This window comes from Alosa pseudoharengus, unplaced genomic scaffold (genome assembly GCF_046254945.1).
Source record: "Alosa pseudoharengus isolate Yale_2024_CS ecotype anadromous, Long Island Sound unplaced genomic scaffold, YU_APseudo_1.1 YU_APseudo_1.1_scf_16, whole genome shotgun sequence".
NCBI classification, from domain to species: Eukaryota; Metazoa; Chordata; class Actinopteri; order Clupeiformes; family Clupeidae; genus Alosa; species Alosa pseudoharengus.
In genome coordinates this window covers 33,204,742-33,231,973 of record NW_027468630.1, presented here as the reverse complement: position 1 = coordinate 33,231,973, position 27,232 = coordinate 33,204,742, and the positions used below count along the sequence as shown (strand labels likewise).

General features: G+C 44.7%; 1 protein-coding gene across 1 annotated transcript; it reads right to left on the bottom strand.

The window, feature by feature from the left end:
• Window positions 1-14,137: 14,137 nt before the first annotated feature.
• On the bottom strand, window positions 14,138-26,677 carry LOC143126337 (SHC-transforming protein 4-like). Its single transcript, XM_076288227.1, has 12 exons — window positions 26,012-26,677; window positions 25,100-25,679; window positions 21,921-21,991; window positions 19,535-19,598; window positions 19,161-19,280; window positions 18,868-18,921; window positions 17,395-17,446; window positions 17,148-17,274; window positions 16,072-16,258; window positions 15,890-15,962; window positions 15,258-15,568; window positions 14,138-14,990 (listed from the first exon to the last, which is right to left on the bottom strand). The coding sequence occupies exons 2-12, from the start codon at window positions 25,604-25,606 to the stop codon at window positions 14,862-14,864; spliced, it is 1,695 nt and encodes a 564-aa protein (XP_076144342.1). The 5' UTR covers window positions 25,607-25,679; window positions 26,012-26,677; the 3' UTR covers window positions 14,138-14,861.
• Window positions 26,678-27,232: the final 555 nt, after the last annotated feature.

The following is a 27,232-nucleotide window of genomic DNA, read 5'->3' as shown; positions in this document are numbered from 1 at the left end:
GGCCAGGGCGTCAGAGCTGCGGTTAAACGGATCGCTCTAAAGCTCGGCCCGCTCTCTGCCAAGTGCTCTGGCTTTCGTTTGTTCCTCTGCTGTTTTTATTTGTTTTAACTCATGCTCTCCCTCCACAGGAAATTGTATGCGAAAGGCCATTCACACTAAAACAGACCCTCATCTCCCTCAAATCTGAGACGCACTCCTATGCTTTTGCTGTGGGAGGAAACTTTTTGTCCAGAGCCATGCCTAGAACAGCAACTCTCACACTAGATATCTTTTCTTCAGCTATGACCAAACAAGAACCCTTGCAGTACTGCTATTTTTTGATTGTTATTCTCCACAGCATTTCAGGCTGTTTATCCTCAGCCTGAAATTGCCTTATGGGCCATACTGCATGTGAGCTCAAATACTATGAATAAAACAGATGTGGGAGGGCGAAAACTGTGACCTACTTACAATCGGATTTTTTTGCCGTCTTTGTTGCCGTCTTAGCAGTTTCACTTTTTCGCCGGACACAATATGGCAGCACTGTCTGTGGCCTTTCACAATGCTCTCCTAATAGCTGCGATTCTGATGATCAGTCCTTCTGCTTCAAACATTTACTTTCCTCAAATTTTCTCACACTATTTATTGTCTTTGGCCCCACACTGCACGTCTTATTTCATTTCCTTCTGTCTTTAGCAACAGGACTGTTGCCAGTCTTCCTGCCAAATGCCTGAGGAAAATGAGATGGAGCACAGATGAAAATGTATTGCTCAAACACAAAGCTGTTTCCTAATGTTTCATAATTCATAATTAACATGCGTTTGACATCCGAACATATTAAATGTTCAATCGTGATTCATGAAGCCATACTAAATCAACAAATGTTCAAAACATGGGCAAATGTGAAATGTTATCTACTGAAAGCATTGATAGGCATCATTTTCATGATGTATGAGGAATATGTGAAGAGTGAGTATAAGCCCACATAATGTGGAGGTCTACCCGACAAACACGGGACGTCCCCCGGACCTTATGCGAACATTCACGACGTCCCCGATTGGTCCTGAACGTCATGTTCTCTAGTGGACGTTCCGGTGACGTTATTGGCATCCGGAGCAAGTTGCCTAGCATTCATGGGCTTCGGAACCTTTTTCCGAGTGAAAACATCATCATTCCACGTCATTCACGTCACGTAATGTGTGAGTCAGAGGCAGTCAGAGGTCGGAAACTGGGGCTCTTTGCTTACAGAGTTGCCCAGTTAGGGGCTCGTCATCACTTTTGTCATCACGTTGTAGTTTGTTTGTAGTCCATGTGGCCTTTCATGTCCAACAGTTTTAATGTGAACTTGGGAATTTGCTATTTTTGTTACTTGAAAGCTGCATATCTTTCTTTCACAAGCGCCTTACACTATATTTTAAGCAAATACAGTTGTTTGTTTAGGATTAGTGAGTGTATGTTTTAACCTTTGTTGTGGCATCCGTGTTTGTCACACATTCCGACGGCAAACCACATGAACACCTGCTGTCGGAAAAACAAAGTAGCCATGGGGGCGGCTTTGGTTATTGCGCGACGTCCGGTGCAGGACTTTCTGGGGGCGTCACCGTCAGGTCCCTTGGATGACATTTGCATTTGGTCATTTCAAAGACGTCCTAAGGACCCGACAATAACGTTATACCGGGGACAACAAGGGGACGTTTGTTTATTCACACATGGCAGCAGAGTTGAGAGCGCTCTGGCTAGCAGGACGGAGACATCACATCCATGTGTGACTTCACATTACACGTCATTACGTAGCAATATTTAGGTCAGCTAGGGTCAACTCCACACTGCATTCGGAAGAAATGCACCATTGGTGGCCACCGATGAAAGTAAGTAACATTTTTGGCTGTGTATGTAGCTGATAAAGTTTTCAATAACTGAATGAAACTGAATGAAAAGTTGTCATAATGTTAGCTACTAACGTATAACGTACGTTCTGTAATTTTCTTCTGCGGATGAATAAAGTATCTATCTAGAACAGTGTTTCCCAAACTTTTTTTCTGGGGACCCACTTTTTAAAAATGACAGACCATCGCGACCCATTTCACTTCAAATCTACCCTGCAACCACCAATATTGTTTTAGGCCACAGGTTCTCCAACTTTTCTATGCCTTCCCCAACCATACATTGCTATAGCCTAGGATAGATAGATCCTGCTTTGAACACGGTTGTGTTGCATTTTGAGCACCATCAGCGTGAAAAGTTGGAAATGACTACTGAAAAGATTGGGGAAATTCTCGCATGTTGCGGAGTCGTAATTCGTCAGTAGTAAGCTGTTCCTGTATTTCTAAAAAAATGTTGTAGGTGTAACGGATGCCAGCTAGCTTAGCTGTGCTTGTGGAACGTTGGTAAACCTCACTCCCTGACGCCTCAAGAGTGCTGCTGGCATGCGAGTTAGTAGCCTGGGCTATTGGCTCAATTGTTAGCGCACTCGCCTCCCGATCCGAGGTGCTGCTGTTTCGCAGGTTCGAGTCCGGGCGTGAGCAGGGCTTAATCGCGCAGGTTCAACACATCGCAGGTTACATTGGTGCCGTGACCCGGATCGGGAGTGAGGTTTAGGGGGGTGAGTGTAACGGATGCCAGCTAGCTTAGCTGTGCTTGTGGAACGTTGATAAACCTCACTCCCTGACGCCTCAAGAGTGCTGCTGGCATGTGAGCTAGTAGCCTGGACTATTGGCTCAATTGTTAGCGCACTCGCCTCCCGATCCGAGGTGCTGCTGTTTCGCGGGTTCGAGTCCGGGCGTGAGCAGGGCTTAATCGCGCAGGTTCAACACATCGCAGGTTACATAGGCTACGTTGCGTTGCAGACAAATGGGTCTGTGGACGTCAATTCCGATGTAAACAGCAAATAACTCAAGTCGTTATATTGTATTGTTGTATTATATTATATTGTATAGTCGTTATATCAGAACAGGAGGCTTTTGCGCAATAGCCGGAAGAATGCGCCTTTACTTTGGAGTAGTGGAGTAGAGGAATAGTGTTTAAAATGTCCATTTAAATTGTAGCCTATTATAATGCACTGTTGTGCATTTTAAATCAGAAATAAGAATGTGAGGAGGTTGCTAACTTTAAAGATTGCATCTACAATCGAAACTATCTAAATACAAATTGAATGGCCTTATCCGGTCTATGGATGTCTGCTTTAGTTGACGCATGAGCATAGTCACTAGATTTTAATCTGTAAAGTTGAGGAGCTGGTATCTGTTAATGTTCGTGCATATAGGCGGATTCATGTCGTTTGCAACTGCGAGGTACATGGCAGGCGCCCCACAGAACGGTTTCATTTTGAGAGGTAGATATCCATGCTCTGGCACCCCCTCTGCGATGCGTTCGTCCCCCAGTTTCATGCGCCAGTTTCATGAGCTTTTATGACCAAACCGTGACTGTGGTAGTTAACAAACTACATCCTAATAGAAAACTGTTAGCTTTCCTGGTATCAAATGACAAATGGTATCAGTTAGGCCTTTAACACAACATAAATTGTGCTGGCGACCCAAATAAAATCTCCTGCGACCCACCCGTGGGTCGCGACCCAGACTTTGGGAAACACTGATCTAGAATCTAACGTCTCTAGCAGTAGCTGTATTAGCCTACCGTAGTCTAAGGCAACATATCATACAGTTTATGAAGTTGTACGTCTATGAACAAAGTAGAACCATGCTAGGTTCACTGCAGATATGTGAATTATGTAGCACATACATTTTGAGTTTAACGTTAATGTATAACGTTACTAACTAGGGAATGGATTTTATCAAATTCATGTTAGCTGATGTGATGCTTGGTGTAACGTTAGCAAAGTCGCTGTTCTTAGCTTCTAGCTTCTAGCTTACAATGCGCATTTCTTCAGATAACTGTCATTACGTGATGCATATAACATGCTCTAAATAGGCAGTGGTTTATAGACCTCTCCGGAATATGTCCCGCCTCCGAAACATCCGGATCCACCCAACTTCCGGTTGTCGAATGTCTATGGGAAATAACATGGCGTTTTGAAAAATCGTACCTGTCAAACTCTGTAGGTGGCAAAGTAGAAAAAGCTGGTGGGCCGATTGGCCTACATACGTCTGCCATCTGGTTTCCACTGGATTTTTTGATTGACGGTCTCCACTGCCATGTGTGAATAATCAAACGTCCCCTTGATGTCCCCGGTATAACGTTATTGTCGGGTCCTTAGGACGTCTTTGAAATGACCAAATGCAAATGTCATCCGAGGGACCTGACGGTGACGTCCCCAGAAAGTCCTGCACCGGACGTCGCGCAATAACCAAAGGATAACTTGCTCCGGACGTCAATAACGTCACAGGAACTTCCGCTAGAGAACATGGCGTTCGGGACCAATTGGGGACGTCGTGAATGTCTGCATAAGGTCCGGGGGACGTCCGGAGTTTGTTGGGTTGTAGTGCAAGTCATAAATGCGTGTTCATGTTCCGACAATCTCTCTCCTAGCAGCGATGAAGCCTTCAGGATGTACTAGCCTACCACTAAATCACGTTTCATGTTTGTTTTTTTTACCATCACGGTAATATAAACGTCGCGCGCATAACGTCGCGGTGACCATTACAGGACGTCCCCTCAAAGTTTCGGGGACGTCTTTTAGACCTCCCGAACAGAGGTCTGCGGGACGTCAAGGGAAACCTACACAATGTTGAGAAGGTGACGTCACCAGGGGACCTTTAGGGGACGTTGCCAGGATTTTATTTTGTTTACTGGGTACACACTCTTTTGTCCTCTTTAAATGCATTCGGAAACAGTGTGTTTGGAGGCCAGCATGTTTGGAGCGAACTCTTCAGCGCAGCTCTGTCTGCTTTACCTAATGGCTCACTGCTGTGCTGAGATAGTTTGTTAAGGGGCTCACAGGGAGGGGATCCACTGTCCAGCTGGTAAAGCAAAGCAGACACTGAATGAAGTGAAGGGAAAGCCTGTCCAAGCCCCTCTCTGTCACACACACACACACACACACACACACACAGACACACACACACACACACACACACACACACGCACACACCTCCTCATTCAGCCACATGTGCTTTTGGCTCCGCCAGTCCAGAAAGATAGCAGGAACAGGTGGGTTCACACAATACATCAAACGCCACACTCAGGATGCAGTGGAAAAGAGCAGTGCGGAGACAACAAGCATTTCCAAGACCTGACTCATTCATCACGCAGGAGCAGTCCATGGGTAAGTCCCTAGTTTGTCCGCTGGACAGAATTTGGGCTGCTGATGTTGCAAGAAGCTCTAGACCTTAGCGAGGAGGGGATGATTCTGATTACAGAAATATTCTGTGCTCTCAGGCCGAGGAAGATCCCGACTGCTTCCTGTCAGACCAAAATGGGATAAAAAAGTTATGCTCTGGGAAATTCATGAGTGAATTTGGCTTCAGGAGGCCCCAGGATGAGACACAACAGAATGTAACACAGCGAATGAGGCCGGAGTGTCACACAAAATAGGCTTAGACAGGACCATAGTTGTTCAGTTGTAAGTTCTCATCTTTTAACAAAAATGCCTGGAGATATTTAAATTCCAATTTCAGGTAAATCCTTTTTGGATTGAGGTCTGCAGCTGCAAGGCAAACTCTTTGTTTACTGTTTTCCCCTTCCCTCCCGGAAGCAACCCATACACTGAAGGGCACACAAGTGCACAAACTTCCCCTTCAGGAACTTTATCTCAACATGCCGTGTGAGTTAGCATGTCTCCCCACATATTTGACCATCTTAGGGATGGAAAACATTCTGTTCCCCATTTACCCCCAACTCCACCAAGCCCATCTTTGTAGGGGACATCTGTGCTGATATGCATCTGAACTGGAGAGTGAAGTATTGTATTATTAACTCTGACCACAGCATTCTCCATGCTATGTATACATACTGTGTGTACAGTAGAAGGGCTAGAGCGTGTGATGAGGTACAACACGGGGTGCTGCCGTTAGCAGATACTGGAGAGGGTTTGAGTGTCACCGAGCCACAGAAATACGACAGTTCGCCTCTCAGGCTTTAACTCTGCAGTTGGATGCAAAACAGTCAGAGCACAATTTGGTGTTAATGACAGTTGCTGAAGATGTTAAAGATGTTAAACAGTGATCAGGTGCACTGACTTACAATTTAACATTCAGGCAATTTAACAAATCATGCATTCAAAAATCATTAACAAATCATGCATTAATATTTTACAGGGAGGACTTTAAATGTTGGTTAAACAAGTTTACTTTTAACCATTTAACCATCTTTTTGTGCTGCTCAAAACAATAGCAATACTATTGATAAGACTGTCATGTCTGATAAACAACATTCTGAATCAACATGAATGTGTCGTGTGATTTACAGATTCTGAAAATTTGAATTAAACCTAATTCATTATATTCACAGTAGTAATTTGATTTAATTTCATTCCACAGAAACTGACCTAGTTTCACAAGTAGAAGACATTGTGAGAAGGAGAGGGAAACAGTCAGACAGAGAGAGAGCAAGAGAGAGAGAGAGAGGGAGGGAGAGAGAGAGTCAAGCTCAGGGGCATACTGTTCTTGAAGCCATGAGGACACGCCATTTCCTCTAGTCAGTCTCACGCTGTGGGAAAGGTCTGAGAATGTGCAAAGAGAGAAAGAGAGTGTGAGAGAGAGAGTGAGACCACTACAACAGACAGAAATGCCGTCAGCTCACTTCAGCCCTGCCCAGCCCAACTCAGTCCAGCCCAGCTGCCCCTGGCCCCAGCAGCAGTGGCACGTTCGGAGTGTTCGCCTGGCCAGCAGCGACGCCGACGGCGGCACAATTCCACCGGCTCCCTGTTAGGACTTCCACACCCCAGTCAGCAGGCCCAGATCACCGCAACAATGGAGGTTTAACATGCACGGTCACATGTCGCCCAGTCAAAGCCAGAAGACTCACTCAAGGCCTCGGAAAACCCATGAGTATGAGGGATTTATGATGTGGCACTGCTACTCAAAATCACATTACACAGACCAGCACATGTGGCCTGCATTGAATTGATGGGGTGGGAGAGTAACACTGTGGGGCATTCATTAATCTGGGACTCTGTTTATCCGCACGTCGTTCCCAAAGTGACTCAGAGAGGACAGATGCGTGCATGGTGGTAGGACAAACAAACGACAAGCATCTAAACAAGAGACATACCTCAGCTCCAGAGTAAGTCCCTACAACATATTTAGACATCAACAGACCAATTTATAGTTAGTTTGTCATATGCAAGTAAGGGATAATGGACGACACGGTGGTCTGTTCACAGAAGTTAATACACGGTCGAGGTTGTAAAACTATGGAAGCATATGTGTTGCTTAATTCAAATGAGAGTGCAATCTGCAATATGCAATTCAAAAAGACATTACATTATGCAATTGCCAATTCATTATGTAATTTAATATTGCAATTTGCAATAATTTCCAACAAATTGTATTTTAATCTGCAAGGTGACAATGCAATCCTAAAATCAATTTGAATAATTTTGGTTAAAAAATAGAATAAACATGGATTGAATTGCATTCCATTTTGCCATGGTACTTCAGTCTCAAAATTCAAATGGCAATTCATTTTACATTTCAATTTTCAATTTTCAGTTTCATCATTTAACTGTCAATTCATTTTGCAATTTAATATTCAAAGTGCAATGTAGGATTGCATTTTGAAAACATATTTGGCAAAACTGACAATGCCAGCCTGAAAACAATTTGGATTATTTTGGGCAAAACGTTTTGCCATCGTTTTGAGGCATTTTATTCAAATGGAAAAGAAATAGCACTGCACTCTGCCACGCTCTTTGTGTTGCAAAATTCAAATGGCAATTCGATCTGTAATCTGTCAAGTCACTTGTCAAGGCGGGAACTAGGCTACGTCACTTCCGACGCGAAACGGAGGTCCGTAAACCTCGTAAGTGCATTAATTTCTGTGAACAGACCACCGTGGAGTCCATTATCCCGCTTATTCCACTGTTGCCACTTGCGTTGTGTTCATTTCCTGTTACAATTTTAACGTTTTAATCGCTAAAACTGTCTTGTTTGTAGAACTAATTTCTTCCGACACATATCAACTAATTTCTCAACTTGCAGGACAAACTGCCGTTAGTAGTTCTAAATGGATGGTTGCTATGGCCAAATGCCAGTCGTTAGTTCTATCTCTCCCGTTGTCAAGCGGGCGTATCCCAAGATTCTGATGAACTTTGGCTTTGAAACATCGCTATTTTACTTAGCCTGCTGTCATCCATCTAGCTAAAAGCCATCTCCGTCATATGCTACAATGTTGCCATGTTCTGAACGTCTGCAGCTCGGATGCAACGTGACAGTTCATTTAAACTTCACAACGAGTTCGGCGAATTAATGTACAAGTGTGATACGGCCAAAAAAATGGATGAAAAAAAGAAATGGATCTACTTCATAGGTCTGCAAATAACATACGGTTAATGGTCGTTCTAAATTACGTAGGACAATGGGAAATTCAACCAAGCAGTGGAATAACAGGTTTTAAACTTCTCGTGACATCATCCAAGGTCCAAGCTGACCACTTCAACTTTTAGTCTCTAAACATGTATGAGCTCTTGCAAAATATTTTAAACATCAAGCCTTCCTGTATGTCCTGTCTCAGTGGAAAATATACTTTTTATGCATGTCAAAAGTATTCCTTATGCTTGTGTATTCAAAAGTATTCCTTATGCCGTCTTTTTAAATGAGTAAAAAGCCCCAAACCATGTGTAATATATATGTATATATTTTTCACACTGTAAGCTGGTTTCCTCAGTGAATCCACATTGACTGACCTAAGAACCAAGTGTTCATTCATTACCAACCACAAATGAATTTGTTCCCTCATAGATTCCTCTCTAAACATCTTCCTGTTGACTTCTAAACTAAAACAAACGCAGCCAATGGCCTTCATAAGGAGACATGGTTTATTTCCCACAGATCCCGTTCTGATTAACTCGGCATGACTTTGATAACATGGGGTTAAGGAGATGATTTCATGCCCCTGTAAAAGCTGTTGTTTATGGAGATATTGACCCTTTTCCGTCATGCAAAACTGCCTCGCCTGTGTTTGTTTCTCCCCCTCCCCCCAATCCATCAGATAGAACCGGGAGCAATGGCTTGTTTTGGAGACTCTCGCTTGTGCCAGCTGCCTTCCCTTTCATCAGCATGGCGTCTGGATGCTGGAAGCCAGTCCACTCTGATTCTCATCCCAAGATATTTTCCCTCACAGGAACATGAGAAAAAGAGGGGAATGAAAAAGGGCTGGAGAGAACATGCTGGAAGCAGGCTGGAGAGCTGAGAAGTAGGTAGACCTGGTGAAGTACGTGTCACTTGGCCTGGTGGTGGAGGTGGGCAGAGAGAGGGTATCAGGGTTGGCCGCGGTCCATCCTGTCTCGCTGTCCTTCGAACATATGGCCGCAGCCGACGCAGCTAATTGTGTATGCTCAGCTGCAGGCACTTTGCTCCTCACTGGAACTTTAATTATTCTCTTATTTAAGATTTCTCTCCCAAAGAAGTCTGCGAAGCACAGATATGTTTCGCCGCATCTGTTTCCACTTTGAGTCCCACAGGAAATGATGCATCCAAATCTATCATGCCTTACCTCAAACTGAGAGTACACGAGGGGGGGGGGGGGGGGGGGGTGTTTGTGTGCATCATAGTCTCCCCAAAACAAACAAAGCCCTAAAACGAAAACAGTGATCTAGCAAGAAATAGACCACACTCTGTTTCACAAAGATGTCTCTGCTCAATGCACTGATGCGCCTGATGTCTGTTGCGACAAGGGCCACTGCTCAAAACATCCCCACGGCAATCCCTTGACTCATCCCCTGATGATGTGTATGTGTCCCCTCCCTTATCGGAGACAGGCGATTCATTGGCTGCCATCAATGAGTTCTGAGGTGGGATGTTGACTTCTCTCTGCTTAAAGGCATTACTCAGTGCAGTGCAGCAGGTTCACATCACAGGCCTGCTTAGGGGAGACCTGTGAAGTGTGTGTGTGTGTGGGGAGATCATTAGGTTGCACAGAGCAGCTACACGTGCAACACGCAACGTTTCAGATGACCTCATACAGTAGGTCATTATTTTTCTTGGGTAAATGGTCTTGGGCGAGGTAGATATGAGTCAATGGGTGTATTACCTAATGCTACCCCACTGGTGGGACTGGGAGCTAAGGAGAAGTCCCAGACTGCTCACTCAAACCCTTTCCTCTTCTTATGAGCAGGTATCCACTCAGGCTTGCTTTCAAATGTACCTAAGGACATTACTTTTCTTTGATGATTCGATGATACAATGTTCCAAAGCATTCTCTCCTATTTGAAGTTCTTCAGGAATTGTACACTTTCTGTTTTTAGGCCAATAGTGTCTCAGTTAGTGTTTCACCAGGAGAGTCTGTCCCCGCAAGGAGTGCAAATCTGGGAGAGGGAGCAATGCTGTGTTTACAGCTGCAGGAGACTTGTTTTCGCCCCGAGTCCTTAGCGTTCCTCAGTCTTTTTTGACCTCAATCTGACAAAACAGGCTCACAGAGCAAAGGCATTGAGATTTATGTGACCAGGACCCCTCCAAATGCATCTTTCCGTTGGGATGCGAGCGCCACAGCCTCAACTGTCAACAACATACTTTTAGCAGTATGTCAAGCATTGGACCAGCGCAGGATCTTCGCTGGAGTGATAGCTGTCCCAAAGCTCGCATGAAAATGGGTTTATTTGTGCTGTGTTAAACAATCTATTTGTTTTATACAACAATAAAACACGTAGGGATACCCCACTCGACCACAGGCTGCAATCAAGGTTTGTTTTTGAATGGTTGTACATGTATGTCATCATCAACTGGTAGGCCTACTAGCATGACACATTCTGTTTTCATCTAAACAATACGCCATTTGGGGGCCATTTGAATCAACATTAAACAAAAAAGTGCCCCAAACTGACACTAATCCTATAAACATGCCACAAGGGGGAACCAATGCACTGGGATGAGTGTGACTTGGCATTCATATCAGCAAGCACACATCATATCTCCACAAGCACACAGATCCTGTCACAAACAATAAAAGAAGTTATCTTTATGGACATCCAGAGACCGGAGAAATGGATAGAACTCCTTTTACTCAAATAAAAGAAATTATAGGGTGAAACAAGAGAAAAATATCTCCAAATATGTTCAATAACCTGAAGAACCATGCTGACTGATAAAAAAAAAACAATTAAAGACCAATGGTTTTTCATGACATTGGATTATATGCTTGTTGCTTTGATGAAATGTTAAAAAAGAAATAAATGGAAAAGCCTGCAAAAATGTGCTTTGCTCCCTCATTCTCTGTCCGTGGCAGACATTCAAGTGCACTAGATATTTTACCCAGGAATTTGGGCTACAAGAAACATGCTGCGGACTGAAGTGCTGCTGTCACAATCCATATCTTGCTCCAAATGCTCTTACAGACAGTGCTAAAGCAACCTCCTTGCACGCATTTAAGCCTCGCGACAATGAGGTTTTCTACAGCGCCATGTTTGATAGCCACAACATGAGGGCCAGTTAGCATCTATGACAGTGATGTAGAGCTCTTTACTGTCAAAGCCCGAAATGAGTTGTAAATCCCATGCAAGCCTCTCTATGCATTCTGGGCGTGACACCGGTAGCAACATAATAACAGACTCGAAGAAACACCATCCAGAGGCTGAGCTGCGAGCACCACAGACAGACCAGTGGGTTGTGTTAGAGCATACACCAAACAGATGCCAGGAGAAGAAATATGTACTGACAGTCAGGGCTGTGCTAATGTACATCAGTGTGAAATGGCCACAGCCCACAAATGAGAGAGCTAGAGAAACAATCAAGCGCCTGAGCCATGCTTTCAGCATGAATGATAGCAATAATTACCTCAGAAAGAAGACAAAGTCTATGAGGGCTGGACACTCTTTTCGATTCTGGATGGTTATTTAGCTCTCTCATTTGTGTGCATTGCTGTTTTAAAAAGCCATACATCTCCCCCAAAACAGTTGATGAGTGTTGTAGTAGGCCTACATGCTAAACACTATAGCTTCAAATAGGTCTCTATGTTCCTGGTCCTTTTAGGCTGTCTGAAAAACAAGACAGATGTATACTGTGCCCTTAAAAGCAGGCCACCAATCAGAGGTGCAATTTAAAGAAATTGTGGATCAACTGGTAGACATTAGACTGAAGTCATTAAGGGCAAATCTTGGATCACCATCAGGGCTTGAGGCCCCAGCAGAACCTCTCTCAGCTGAAGTGCAGGTCCAATGAGGAAACTGGTCTCTGTCTGCCTGCCCCAACAAAAGAGCATAAAAAACAAATGAGATATACAGGTATTCTAGTCTAAACAGCTTAAGAGCTAACTGTAATCTCTGGATGGCTGAAAGTGTCACTCTTATACTGAGATAGGCTACACTGATAATACACCAAACAACTTTTCATATAATAGAAGGAAAATTACATGGACAAAGCAAAGCACTCTTTGTACATATGTAGTCTTATTACTTTCCTTATGAGCTCATCAACTAAAAAAAGGTAGTTTTTTATGATCACAAGGAAAGGCAACAAATGAGAATGTGTTCAAGACATACACTTGGTTATAAAAACACATGAAAACAAAATACATTACAATGTGTCAGCCTCGCCCATCCTGGAAGACAACATATATCATTTCACATTTCATTTCATTTGGAAGGGTCACTCATGTTTTCTTTCTGTCTTTTTTCTCCTCTGGCTGCTGCAGACAGGCCTTCCCATGAGCTCAGCCTGGGCTCTGAGTAATGGGATGTGACAGGCGCGGCCACTGGACGCACTGGACATGAGAAGGTATGGTTTCATCTCAGTCTCTGTCCTCACACGGGTGACGTCAGCTTGGACATTAGGTTGGTGTTCCTAATGGTGCATCACTGGAACGCTTTGAGTTGTTCAGTGTGCACGGTTGAACCGTATTGGAGAGGGCAAGTCCCTTAAAAACATGCTTGGTCAGAGGCCTACAAAATCATATCAAAAGACAAGAGGTTCATTTTGGAACAACACTCAACCTCTGGCCACTCCTAAGGAGCTAGTGCATGAATCTACCGTATATGAGAGTTCACCCAAGTTTGGTTCCATTTGTGCTTTCACACTGCATTATACTTCAGCACATTAATACCTTTACATACATAATCCAATGTGTATCCCTAGTTTAGACCTCGCAGATGGCCCTCAACCTCCATGTGAGAGCCGGGCTTCAGACGCTGAAGGGTGTAGTCGGAGGTCAGCGCTGCGAGGCTTGATGGAATTTCCCCTGCTGGTTCACCCGGAGGACTGACATCACTCCGCCAGGACCCTCCTTTGGCTCATCATGGAAACAGCCCTCGCAAGGCCCCAGCGCTCCACACCCAGAGTCCTCAAATGGCAATCACCCCCCTCTGTCACCCCTGCCACAGATGGCCTGGCCAGGACCCGACGGGCCTCCAGCTCTCAAGCAGTTTAGAGAGTCACACACTCACTGCAAATTTGGACACAGCGACAGTGTTCTTCTCTATAGAGAAATAAATAAGAGATAAATCAAGCTTTTTGGTGAGTGTTGGTGGTGACTCTGGTGAGTTTGGGTCTAATGGGAAATGCTGTGCATCCCAGACATGGTGATAATCGATCCCAAATGTGTTGTGCATTTTGACAGTAATCTGGAGGTGAGTATTAGGACATATCTTTTGTGATTGCTTGAGTTTACCACTCAACCAAGATTTTTCTAAGTCAGCCTTTTACTAGTTTAACGCTATAGTGTCATCTTGTGGCTGAACTCATACAATACAAACATTTCAAAATGTGTCCACATTAAGACGTCAAACATACTATCTAAAGCAAGCCAGTTTATTTTAACATACTAATTTTCATTTTAAAATATTTACATGTACATTTAAAAAGAAAAGGAGAAATACATTTACAATGCAGAGTGAAATTCTTATTTTCATTTCTATGATTCTATGATGCCTAGTTTTGAGGAGCCTAATTATCTTAACTTAGTATAAAAGGTATATCAGTTAAAACTCTTACACTATATGTTTTTTACACAACATTTTATATCATTTAAAAACATTCATCTTAAAGGAACAAGGTTTTCCAAACATTTCATACAAATTTTCATTTTTATTAGATGTTTGGAAAACCTTGTTCCTTTAAGATTAATGTAACTATACTGAAACACTGGTTGCTCCACGATTTGTTAGTTTGCATTTGCTATGAATTCCGTTGTAATGAATTGTAAAACCAAGTTTTACCGAGCTCAGACTGTTTTTATGCTGCTAAACACATTTAGGCCACTGACAAGCTCTACCCTAGTACCTTATTCATGCATCTCCTGAATCTTTTTAAAGCCCCAATGTATAAACAACGTATTGATTATGTTTTGCATATTTCAGGGTTGAACTGTGTATTAAAGTGTAGTATAGTTTAATCAAAATGAAACATATCAAGCTCTTTCACCTTCATGATATGAAAGAGACAGATATATCAGCTCTGGTTAATTTTAAAGACAACCACATTTCTGAAATGTGACATGTATCAAAATACAAAGTACAAAAATCTAGTTTACAAAATTCTCAATCATATGTCTGATAACTCCAACAAGGCACCATATCAAAGAAACAACACAAAGAAAATATTTTTAACAAAACACAGCAGGCAACCTCTTGCTCTACTTATATTGTATATATTTGTGCTTTCAGACACCTGTATAAGCTAAAAGAGTCTCTTTTGTGGCTAAAATCCATGGAGTAAGTCCATGAATGGTGACCAAAGTAGCTGTTCACTGTATTCACTATAATGGCATGCAGGTGGAAGGAGGTCCACAGAAAGTGCAGAAAGAGATGTACGGGCACAGAGTTCCTAACGCCGGTCTGGCTACTGCTTCAGCAGAACAGGCTGCTTCAAACATAACTCGCTTCCAGAGGACACAATTGGCTGCTGATTGTCCATGTGATGACGAATGAGATGTCCAACACTTTGGAATACGTTATCCTTCGTCCTCACCTAGAAAGCCAGGCAGAAAAAAATGTTCACAAATGTAACACCTTGTATGTAAATGTAACACTTTCCTTTAGGCTACTAAGATAATAATAACGTAAAAGAACACTAACTAAAAGGCAGCTTGTAATGAATGCAAAGGAGCCATAATAAAGGCAGATCCTGGTGGTGCTGTGAGATGACAATGCATTATTCACCGAGGGCCAGATGGCGGCCTGGGTGGCGCGCGGTGTCGTGTGTAGTAAATAAGCGGCGGCGGGGCGGCCTACCCACCGTTCCCTCCGGGTCCATGAGCAGCAGGTGCTTGGCGGCGTCTCCCTGCAGCCCACTCAGCACATACTGGCCCGGCGCCGAGCAGCTCTCCCGCACCAGGAAGTCGCCGCTGCGGGCCAGCCGGCTCTCGGCCTCCCGCCGGCTCAGCCTGCCGTGGTACCAGCCCTCTCCGGCCAAGGGCTGCTGCTGCTGCTGGGGGTGGTGATGGTGGGCGGGCACGGGAACAGGCACGGGCGCGCTTGGCAGCGGTGGCGCTTCCGCTAGCGGGCCATCCTCCACCTCCGTCTCACTCCCCGTCTGTTCGAGCGGCTCTGAGTCACATCACATGCGCAAGAACATGTCATATTTATGGGAGTGCTTTTCTCAAGGAACAAAAGAGTGAGATAGGTATGAGAAACTGCAAATGGTAATGTAGAAAGTGCCTGATTATAGTATGAATTATTTTAAGTAAATAGTTAAAATAGTTTCACTCATGAAAATAATGCTTTATTGCATCATATGAAAATTATGGTAGGGTGTGTGACTCCAAAAGACAAGACTTTAAATATTTCTCAGCTCTCTTTTCTTTATTTTTTACATTTAGACTTTTTTCATTTTCTCCACTAGCAGGAGCATGACTTCTCCTCCCTCACCTGCAGATGGCAGCAGCTGCCTGTGCGGGAGCGGGCAGTTCTCATAGAGCGCGCTGAGCGGCGGGGAGCCTGTCTGCAAGCCAACACAAAACAACAGAGGATGAGTCACGCAGGAAGTGGCAGCTCCGGCGCTGCTGACGAGATCTGTGCTGTGCATCAGGCGGTGGGCGAGCCTTCCTCACCCTTCCTCGGCCCTTGTCTTCCTCCCGCAACTCGGCCAGCTCCACGCATGGGTCCTGCAGACCCCCCAGCGGCGCCGCCTTGCCCAGGACCTCGTTGTAGTAGTTGTGGCCTCCCCGGGAGCCTAAGCACTCTGGGCTGAGGCTTCTGACCAGCACAAGGCTGCGGTGGGACTCCTCTGCATTCACTCTGTAACAATGACATAAATAAATACATACAGACAAACATACAAACAAACAAACAAACAAACAAACAAACCAGCATGACTGATGATGATCAGATACATATTAGATCTACAACACTGTAAAGTTACAGTGGACAGAGTACAATAGGAGGGAAAGAGACAATACATCATAGATTAAATGGCTTTAAACCAAATGGATTTCACCACGCGAGCGTATAGTGCTTCATTTAGATAACATCCTGACTTCCAGCTTTTGTCTACATGGCTCCACCAGCATCTCAAACAAAACATATTTTAAAAAAATGCTTATCTGCTGCAGTGAATCTGCAGCATCTACAGAATATAGGCCATCTAAATGAAAACATAATTACATGACAACCCAGACATTCGCTGAATCAGTGCTGTTTGGATGAATGGCAATTTCTATAAATGATACAACATTGTCATGACTACAGTGTAGATTTAACGTTTCACATAACTTATTACATACTATTCAAATCACACAATACAGATGAAAAGACCAAACAAATATATAAGAGAACTGTGCAATGACTCAACCCCATGGAGAACACATTACACTGAGCTGTCTTATTCTACTCATGTCCTATGAGTAGTGCCATGCTGGATCTGTTACAAATGATTGCATGATGGATTGCTACAGATCGCATGGTCATTAATCATAATCTGAGCTGCATGTTTCCCACTTTGATCAATGGAGTTGTGGTGGTGGTGGGTGGGTACGATATGCCAGTGAGGGATTGGGTGGAGCAGTGGGGTGGGGGAGGGGTTGATGGAGCTGACTCACTTTGGTTGCGTCTGTGTGTGATGTCATAAAGGTGAAATAATCAGGACGGAGCCAAGGAATCAGAGCGACACTCTTCGAAATTAACTGACCTTTCCTTAGCCACTGTGTGTGACGGTGGACTGCTAAGAAACTGCTGGAAACGCTTTTCAAACGCCTGTCCGATCGTGTTGATCACCTCTTGCGCCAGGCCCTCTGGACACTCCAATATGTGACAAGCTGACAAAATGAGTGTGTATGCTGTTAGATACTGATGAAGATATGAATCACACTTATATTTCATATTTGAGTAATACAATACCCAAATGGCAAGTCAACATGAACACACTAAAAACCTACCTCTTTCATTGACAGAATCTTTGGCAACATAGGCAACATAATCTGCAGTCTCCTGAAGAAAAACAAACATGAATAGCTGATGGTTACATATTCAAATCACTGACTGCACAGCATTTATGTTGGCAACACACCTATTAGATATCATAACACAAATCTCAGCAAAAGACAACAATGATATAGACATAATAAAATGATAATAACAAACAGAGGTGTCAGTTATCATGTCCCACATTCAGACCAGTTGTGTCTTCACCTGTGGGCATTAACTACACAGCAACGTTACACACATGTGGCAGAACAGGAAACTAGTCACATTTATGACTGCACACAGAGTGGAATTACAATGGCAGTAATCGAATTACACCTTGTACATCGTGTGTGTGTGTGTGTGTGTGTGTGTGTGTGTGTGTGTGTGTGTGTGTGTGTGTGTGTGTGTATGCGTGTGTGTGTGTGTGTGTCTGTGTGTGTGCGTCTGTGTGTCGCATGCACTGTAGCAGAATGTTGATTACAGGATGAGAGACCAGGAAGTGAATTGGGCACCGGGGAGGAAGACTGTCACGTTAATTAAATCAGGCCGCCGCTTATCAAGCCGCTTCTATTTCCCCTCGCTACATTACATCACATGCTCCAGTGCGGCTCCTTCATGAGCGGCTGCCTTATCGCAGGAAAAGCCCTTTCACAAATATTTTCATGAGGCGCTGTGGCACCAGCGCTCCTGCCGCGCCGCTCTGCGTTGCCACCCTCTGCGCAGGAAACAGGAAGGGCTGATGACCAGATAAGGACTTCCCAGTATCTCCCAGCACGGGTGACTCCTCGGCGGTGTGGCCGAGACCAGACCAGATGAGACGCCAGGGACGTGCACTTGGGTGCACCGTCTCAAAGAGAGCAAACAGCATGGGTGTCTAATCCCACAATTATAGTGGAGGCTTTTATGGCTGGTGATTAGAACTGAGAGGCCAGCTTCATTCATCCAGCATCCACTGCTCCTGATATAATGTGCTCTGTTGATATCTGGTTTCTATTGAACATCTCAAATCCAGCTTGCTCTTAGATTTGCACAATGTGAAAGGTCCTAAGACAATTGATTTCATCCTTAGAAGGAGAATTTTACCCAAGGGCCAAATGAAGTACACTGGCAGTTAGTGACGGAAGTAAGAGAGTTCAAATACAGTTAGGTAGGGTTTCTAATATGTCCTCTGATTGCTCCCAGTCTCATGAAAGATTTGTACAGAGAGCTCTCTGGATAATATTGAATACTTCATGGTCAAAAACATCATGCCAAAACAAACAAACAACAAACAAAAAAAACAGAAACAAAATAAAAATACTGTGCTGCTAAACTGTAACACAAGGATTATTGTACTGACAACACTGGAGTCACAGGTTTATTCTTAGAGAAGAGCCTCGTCCAGTCAGCTGTCTGCTGCAGGACAAAACATGATTATTGCCAGAGCAGAGGAGGCAGGAACTTACAGGGTCTCCTCCGGAGGCAAAGGAAATGGACTGCATCGGATGCTGAGCCACAGTCTGAGGACAAAGGCAAAGACGGCGTTCTACTTTTGACTTGCTTTTTACAAAGTCCTACTGTATATGTCATTACAATGTCATTACATGGTGTGTATAAGGAATGATATACATCAATATAATTGCTATTAATGTATGTCCATAATTATAAAACATAATACAGTACATTAGTCTTATAGCTAAGGGGACTGTTTCACTCTGGTAACTGGTAACTATAACATACTGTTCCTCATGGTTCTTACCTGAAGGGAATCAAGAGTGATTAATTTTAAACTGTTCATTGTGATGCTCAGCTTGAGGTTTGTTCCAGAAAACTGCAGGTTGCTCTTGCCCAGAATTGTTGACAGGCCTTTACGTGGTGGCTTAAATAAAATATAAAGCAATTACAATATAATTATGCACAAACATAAAGCATGAATAAAATGAGTTAATTTGTAACAGGAATAGACAACCATGTAGCATGTTGCATGTATATTTGAAATAGTTCATGTGATTTGAAAAAAAAAATCAATACAATCTGTCTGTGGAGATGGTTTAGGTTTATCTGTGCATGATAAGGGAAATAGACAGAAGGATTGACTGCTGCAGAGCACGAGACAGACAGGCAAACAGATACCTTCCGCCGCTTCAGCACTGTCTTGGCCCCTTGTACACTTTCACACAGCCGACATATAGCCTCCCTGGGAGGAGAGAGGACACAGGAGGCACAGTGACCCGACTACTCCACACCAAACATGACACACTTCCCCCATGCCCCAGTGTCCAGCACCACTCCACTCACCTGCCGCCGCCATCCGCACACACACACACGCGCGCACACACATGCGGGCGCACACATACACACACACACACACACACACACACACACACACACACACACACACACACACACACACACACACACACACACACACACACACACACACACACACACACACACACACACACACACACACACACACACACACACACACACACACACACCATTCATACTGTACACAGAGCTCACAAACGGCCCAGCGAGAGTCATTCTCAATTCATTCACAGGAATCACATTTCATCCGTGTATAAAAACATTGTTGTCAGAGACTTTGCTGTCTACAAGCGATGTTTTCATTGATTAAAGCCGCAGTGACACATAAAAGACAGTCCTCCCTAATTGCTCTTGTGCACAGCACGCATGATGAGTCAGACAGGAAGGCCAAATTGAAGTTATTATACGGAGATTTATGGCACACTGCTAGGTGAGGATGACGGAGCCCTATGGGGGTGGACAGGGAGCAGACTCCATGCTCAGAGGACCGCCGTGGGATGCGCTACCCATCTGAGACTAAAACATAATCTCTTTAGTTGGGTGACAGGAACCATTATCATGTCTGCGTCGCAACCACATTTGCGTGGTTAACCATGTTAACCAAGTGTCTGTGCTTAACTCATGTGGGAAGAAGCCATCTGTCTATAAAAAAATAATTGGAATGAAAAATAATCGGAATAATAGGAATATAAATCTCAGCAAATAAAAATCCCTTAACAAACTGTGCATGAGAACCAACTCCAAAACTAAATATTCAAATCCAATATTTCCGGTGCCTATTTGATTTCAGTGTGTACGTAATAGAATTCAAGAGTGTAATAAAAAAAAAATTTGACAACTGACAAACGGAACAAGCTGCGTTTCGGGAGTTAGAATAGGCCTCCTGTCTATACATATGCATGAAGCTTGTGATCTGGTGATAAAACACACAGAAGGAGAGAGAGAGAGAGAGAGAGCACATATGAGCATCAGGGCGTAGGGCCTTTGAGCAGTGGGGCAGCAGGGGAGAGGAGAAAACAAATCAATGGCCGACTGAGTTTCTGTGCCAGGGACTCGCCCACTCAGGGCAGAGGGGTCACGTCCAGCCCAAAGCCCCGCTAACATCCTCTGATCAGCGCAAGAGGCCGAGCGACTCCCACGCCTGTCTTGGCCGCACGAGCCGAGGTCTGGGCGGGCTGCGGTCCTCTCTCCCAGTCACGACGCTGTCCACTCCAGCGTTTGCCTCCAGGGAGACCATGGGACAGGAACCACAAGGCTGGACCAGACAGACCATCAGTGTGCCGGATCGGAAATATTAGATTTACCCGAGCACATAGAAGGTAAAGAATACACCCCTGTCTTCCCCCCCCTAAGAACTAATAGATTAATGAAAATGAATCAAGCGCTACACAGAAGCCTCAGTTAGCTGGCCATCTATGGCCCCCGCTTTAAAAAGGAATACACTGCAAGCAAAAAAAAAAGCACCACCCAGTTTCCCTTTGGTCGTGGCAGTGACAAAGTAAGTATTTTTCTCCTGAAAACAAATTACAATTGATGGACTATCTCTCAACCTCTTTAAATTCAAGACATCATTAGGAGGAAATTTGCCCAAATTGAATTTTCTAGCACATCATTCTTTGCGCAGCAGCAATCGCATGAACACAGGCTGTTCTGTTAGACTAAGACCAAGACTCTCTCTTAGTGTTATTTGGTTGAAATCAAAACACAGAGGCCAGACAGCGTAGGACATATCCTGCATTGAGTGGATTGCACTTTTGTTCTTTTTGTATCAACAGTCTAGTAGGCTAGAAGTTTAAGTGTCTTTGATGGCAAAACATTTCCCAAACAAGCACAAATACCTCTTTCTATGAACTTGGACAGGGCAAAAGCCACACACAGCATATTGGTGGCATCAACGTGAATTAACGAGTTAAGCCACTAATGGCTTGGGTAATGTCCATCCTAACACAGCCCTCACTGTGCTTCAACTAATAGCTTTAACTTTCATCTCAACACTCCCCTTTCCTCACAATCACACACACACACACACACAATCAAAAACAGACAACACAAACACACACACACACACACACACACACACACACACACAATCAAAAACAGACAACACAAAGAGGACAGCCTGTCCCAGTGCTTATGCGGCTGAATTGCAGTCAGCCAGAATGGCTAATAACAGCAGTGAGACTCTTACCGTGTGACTTGCGTTCTTGTCTCGAAATCCAGGGCCCTCATTGACTGGATCACCTCCAAACAGCCCATGTACTGCAGGAAAAAAACACAAGAACACACAGTGTGACTGAGAGGAAGAGCATTTCGGGACACAGCGTGGACATATATCTGTCCGGCACTTTCACCTTGATCACCCTTAGGCAGCTCGACAGCTGATGAAGAGGGAGCTGAACCGTCAGCATTTCCTGACAGTTAATTTCACAGGGATTAATAAGTATCCATGTCCATGGCTGCCCAATATCACATTAAGGGAATAGATTATGTACTTCATTGCGAAACAGACGTCACAATGCTTTAATGTGATATATTCTGTGTTAAATGTATTCATATGCAAAGAGGAGAAATTATCCTTCATGTGTCAACACCAAACCGTGGATGACACAATCTGACGATCAAAGAGACTCTGATCAACCACAGGTCTGAAGTGTGTTTTGATGTTAAATCACTGTGAACGACAACAGCACGTATTGTCAGCCTATAGTATACATATATAGTGGCATATATGAATGGCTTTGATGCTCCCCTTGGTGTGAGACCATGTAAAATGTATATGTGTTTGAATGCAAATTTGTGTGTGTGCGGGGGCTGTGTATGAGGTATAGTGGGAGAGGGCTAGCACTCAGTTCCCATAAGAGGCGTAATCTGCCTGCCGAGTCCAGCAGGCAGACAGGATGCACAGACGTGTTTCTATTCCTCCAGAAGCAGCAGCAGCAGCGCTGCTTGGGCCCAGCCTGTACAGGGGCAGGTGACTCACCCGGCCAGGCTTACGCCAGGATGAGTAAGTCCACCACTGCTTCCGTGCTCCAGAGCAAGGAGGCCAAAGGAAATCAATGAGGCACCAGCCGGCAGTGCGCACGCCTGTCAGTGTGGTCCTTCGAGCCTGACACTCCCCTCTCTCTTATTCTCTTTGAAGTCCAGCAAAAAAACATTTGTGGGGCTTAATGGTCAAACACCCCAGTCACACTTCCTGGTCAAATTAAGGAACATTTCCTTTATTCCCTTCTGTTGCTTTTCCTTGTCTGATTTTCTTCACATTTTCTGCAATGCTAAAGCTACAGGGATTACTCATAGACATGGTATCATTTGTTAATGAAATCAGTGCCTGGTGCCTCATTTTCAAATACATTTTAATTGTGTTACAATCAGTTACCAATATCTAAGCAATCACATACACAACTATTTGTGTATATACATCCCTGCCCCCACCAACATTTAGACAACATCCTCCCCCAGCCAGAGGTAGTAGGGAGTGACAGTCATGACTTGATAGCAGATGTGCAAAAACTATGACATCAAACAATATGACGCATGATATCATGAGCTGGATGATCACACAGGTTATTACAACAGCCTGAGGTGAAAGCAGAAAGAAGTTGGGATAACAAGGGAAGCTGCAGCTCTGTCTCCTGACCAACATAAAGCACCTTGCCCAGCTGTTCCCGACTGCCTAGCCATCCAATGCAACATGTTTGAATTCACATCCCTGCCTCTGTGCTTCCCATCGATGAAGCCCCCATCCAATGGGAAATAGAGGAAGAGAGATGGAGTGAGAGAGAGAGAGAGAGCAAGAGAGGGAGAGGGAGAGAGGATGAGTCATTCCTGCGAGTACAGGAAGCACTGCGCGTCTGTGAGGGAGGGGAGGGGATGGGTGGGTGTGTGATTGTGGGGGTGTGCTGTGTGTGTGCGCACACTCATTCATCTCCCAGGTGCTTCTCTTCCTCTCCTCTCCTCTCCTCTCCTCTCGCACCGCTTCTCAGCAGCCAGCCAGGCAGGCAGGCGCTCTGTTGCTACAGCTGAGGAGAAAGGGCTCATCTGACTTATGCTAGTTCAGGGGTCAGCTCAACTTCCAAGGGCAAGCATAAGCTGATATGCCCGTGTATGTGCTGTCGTTACGTATCTTTGTGTAAGTGCACATGTGTATAGTATGCATGTGTAAGACAACATATGCTAAGTGTGTTTTATGTGTCTAATGTATGCGTGTGTTTGTAATTTGCTTATTGAAGTTCAAAGCTGAGCAGCAGAGGCGATGAAGGCATAGGAATGGGCTCTAGCATACAGAGAGATTATATAAGCTTATGCCCGTAGGGAGGGATTGCATAAAGCACCTATATAGCGTCATACGGGGCATGTGGCATCAAACACTCCCTGTTTCCTCCTACAGCAAATACGGGGCATGTGGCATCAAACACTCCCTGTTTCCTCCTACAGCAAAATAAAGGCACAGCAGCTGTCACAGGCTCTACACCCGGCAACTTCAGTTGTCTTCAGTCACCAGAGCCCATATCAAAGGATGATTGGTTAAAAACACAAACGACTCTGGACGTCCTCTTGCTAGTGACTGTATTTCCCGCAGCCAGTTAGGTAGCTGAGCTCTCACCGAAGACAGTTTATGGACCCATGAAAAGTGGCCAATGGTGCATTCTCCACCGAGATGTATATGGTTTGATGACCACAACCGCAACCAATGACCACATTAATGGCACATTAATCTTGTCTCTGTGCCATCATCGTATTAATGAAATTTGACAGTTGTTCTACCTGTATAGAATGCTGTATACCTAATAACCCATCCTTCCCATTTACCATCACCTCAGGGTTTGTGGTCAGTGAAGAATACAGGGCAAGATTAAGGATGATTGACCGACTGAAGTCTTGTGTAGTGTCGTGTTAAAAATGTTTATGCATGAGGTATATTGTTTAGCATGGGGGGGAGGGGGGTGACATATAATTAGTGTTAAATCATCCTGTCTTCAACCACAACCACAACGGTAAAAATAGCCAAAACTTCAAGCATCTCACAACCACTCTACCAATCACAGACTCAAAACTGGAGGAGGTGAATATGCCCTTGTATATTTTAATTTCCTAGTGGTGAAAGTTTGGTCCATTTTGGGCATATTCAATATTTTTGGAGGTGACAAAACACTTCCTCTCATTTAGCTCCAACAGCCACCAAATTCATTATAACTGTAATGAGGTAAATCAGATTTGATAAGATGTGTATAGCTCTCTATTGCTGTCCATTAGGTATCAATCACCAACAGATCTTATCTGTACTCATTCAGCAAAAGAGCTCCTTTATCAGCAACACACTATCCCACAATATCCCACTTCAAGCAGAAGGTGATTTCAGACTCATACCTTGATCTTAAAAGATACTCCGCAGCCTGGTTGATCCAGTCTACACCAGTCGATCTCCATATTGGTCTTGCGGGGAGATGACACACACACTGGGTTGCATGCCAAGGGACAGGACGCCCCGTGCTGACCGGTGGTGCCAGGACAGCAGTTGGACACAGGTGCAGGCTGGCTCCGGGGGCTTAGCCTCCGCAGCCCCAGCAGTGAGGCCGGACTGGAGATCTTTATGTTGGCCATCCGAGGGATGAAGGCGCACAGGGTGGACGGGCCCCCCTCCTGGGGAGGGGACGCCGCGGGCTCCAGGAGGGCCAGGCTGCCGGGCTGGTTGGGGGCCACACAGGGAGGGGCCTTGGCTCCGACCTTCAGGGGTCCGCCACTGGTCTGAGGGCTGTCCTCCAGCGAGGTGACCGAGTCGTTGCGGAGGCGGCTGTACTTGGATCGGTACAGCATGCCTCTCTGTGCGAAGAGACCAGCGTTTGCACAGACTTTGGGCAAGCTGGACTCTTTCATAGCCACAGAGGGCAGAGGGAGGGAGCTGTCGAAGTTGAACAAACACTTGCACGCTCGCCAAGAGCTATACGACCTGCACACAGAGGGAGGAAGCAGTGGCACACATAGAACTATCAGTAGCGTCTGGGAATGCGTGTGCTCTGCTCTGCCCTGCCAGGTCACGCTTGGGTGAACCGTCTTGCTAATAGACATTGCAGAGCCACAAAATATTATTCTCACCCGTCTTTAACAGACAGCTACTGGCCTCTGCCCTTTGATCCACATATCCAAAAGACAGTAAAGGTTGCCCAAACACATAATGTTAGTGTTAACATACTAATTTGCAAGCATGTATCTCAGAGTATAGCCTACTCTGTATGATCTATTAATGCAATAAAGTAGTACTTTTAAACTGATTTCACTTACCTCCATGGGGCAGAGTCATATCCAGGATGGTAATGTTATCCTGTAGTCTGTAGTACCCTGACGGGTTAGTCTACCGCTCACAGACAACGCCACCATAGCAAAGAGAGGTCCCGACACTCACTAAAAGCTCTTCCTCGGCAGAATGCGTGCGCGTGTGTAAGTGAGTCAAGGTCCTGTTTGCGCCGCGATGCTACAGCGACAGAGCGCGCGCTGTCGCAATTTTCATGAATGAACTTTCCCTTTTTTATGAATGAGTTGCTCTCCCGTACTGCGCATGCTGAGAAACGCGTGAATAGGGGAGAAGATGCCTGTAATTGACTGACAGTCCCCCGTGCTTTTTTCTCCGCTAAACCATCGCCCAATCGCGTACAAGCCGAATGACTCATCCACCATAGCAGCAACCATTTGAACGTTCTCTAGTATTGTAATCAGTTTTCTATCTTTAGGCACACAGACAGGTGAACGATGCCCTTGTGTTTAGCCAAACGTTCAGTCGATGCAGTTTGCGGGCAAACGGAATTAAACGGAAGCTAGAGACTGGGAAAGACACACAGGATGTGAAAGGCATCTCTGAGTGCTCGTTACCTTGGACACTGAGGCATATGGTATTTCCCCCCAGGGAAGTTATGAAGCGCTTTCTCACAGCTAGTCTTCTTTTTATGGCCCAGTCACAATCTCCGGCCTGTTTCAACTTCCTGAAGCCCTCTGTGTCAAACTGGCGATGTGAAAAGATTAAACAATAAGACCCTCTGAAGGCGCTATCCTGTTAAGACCACAAAAGAATTGGTATGATGTTCCGTCGACCTGTCTGCACGAGACAACTTTCAAGCCGCAGAAGACACCATCTTCCGTAATTTACAATGAAACTTAGGCTACATTGCATCAGCGTTAACGGGCTATAATATTAGATCCGGATGAGGCGCACAAAAGCATTAGGCTAACCAACCCATAACTGGTCTTTAGCCTACAGACTTCCCCTGAAAATTCAAATACAAGCAAGATACTGTACCGGAAGGGCAGAGGCAGAATTTATTTGCATATGCGTCCTATCAGCCGCAGAAAATCTAATCCTTCCTGAGCGTCACATCGTGACACCTGTTGTACACTTAAGAACTCAATATGTTGCCAACAACTTGTTTAGGAATTGAACAAGACTGCTCACTGCTCACATTTACCCAACAACAACAGGATTGTTCCACAAAAGCAATGTCCACATAGCAA

Excerpts from the sequence above, each read along its gene's own strand:
- LOC143126337 (XM_076288227.1), bottom strand. The coding sequence starts at position 25,606 with ATGAAAGAGTCCAGCTTGCCCAAAGTCTGTGCAAACGCTGGTCTCTTC. Across the intron at positions 21,992-25,099 it reads GAGTATCTTTTAAGATCAAG|TACATGGGCTGTTTGGAGGT; the intron begins GTATGAGTCTGA and ends TTTTTCCTGCAG. Across the intron at positions 18,922-19,160 it reads TCACTCTTGATTCCCTTCAG|ACTGTGGCTCAGCATCCGAT; the intron begins GTAAGAACCATG and ends CTTTGTCCTCAG.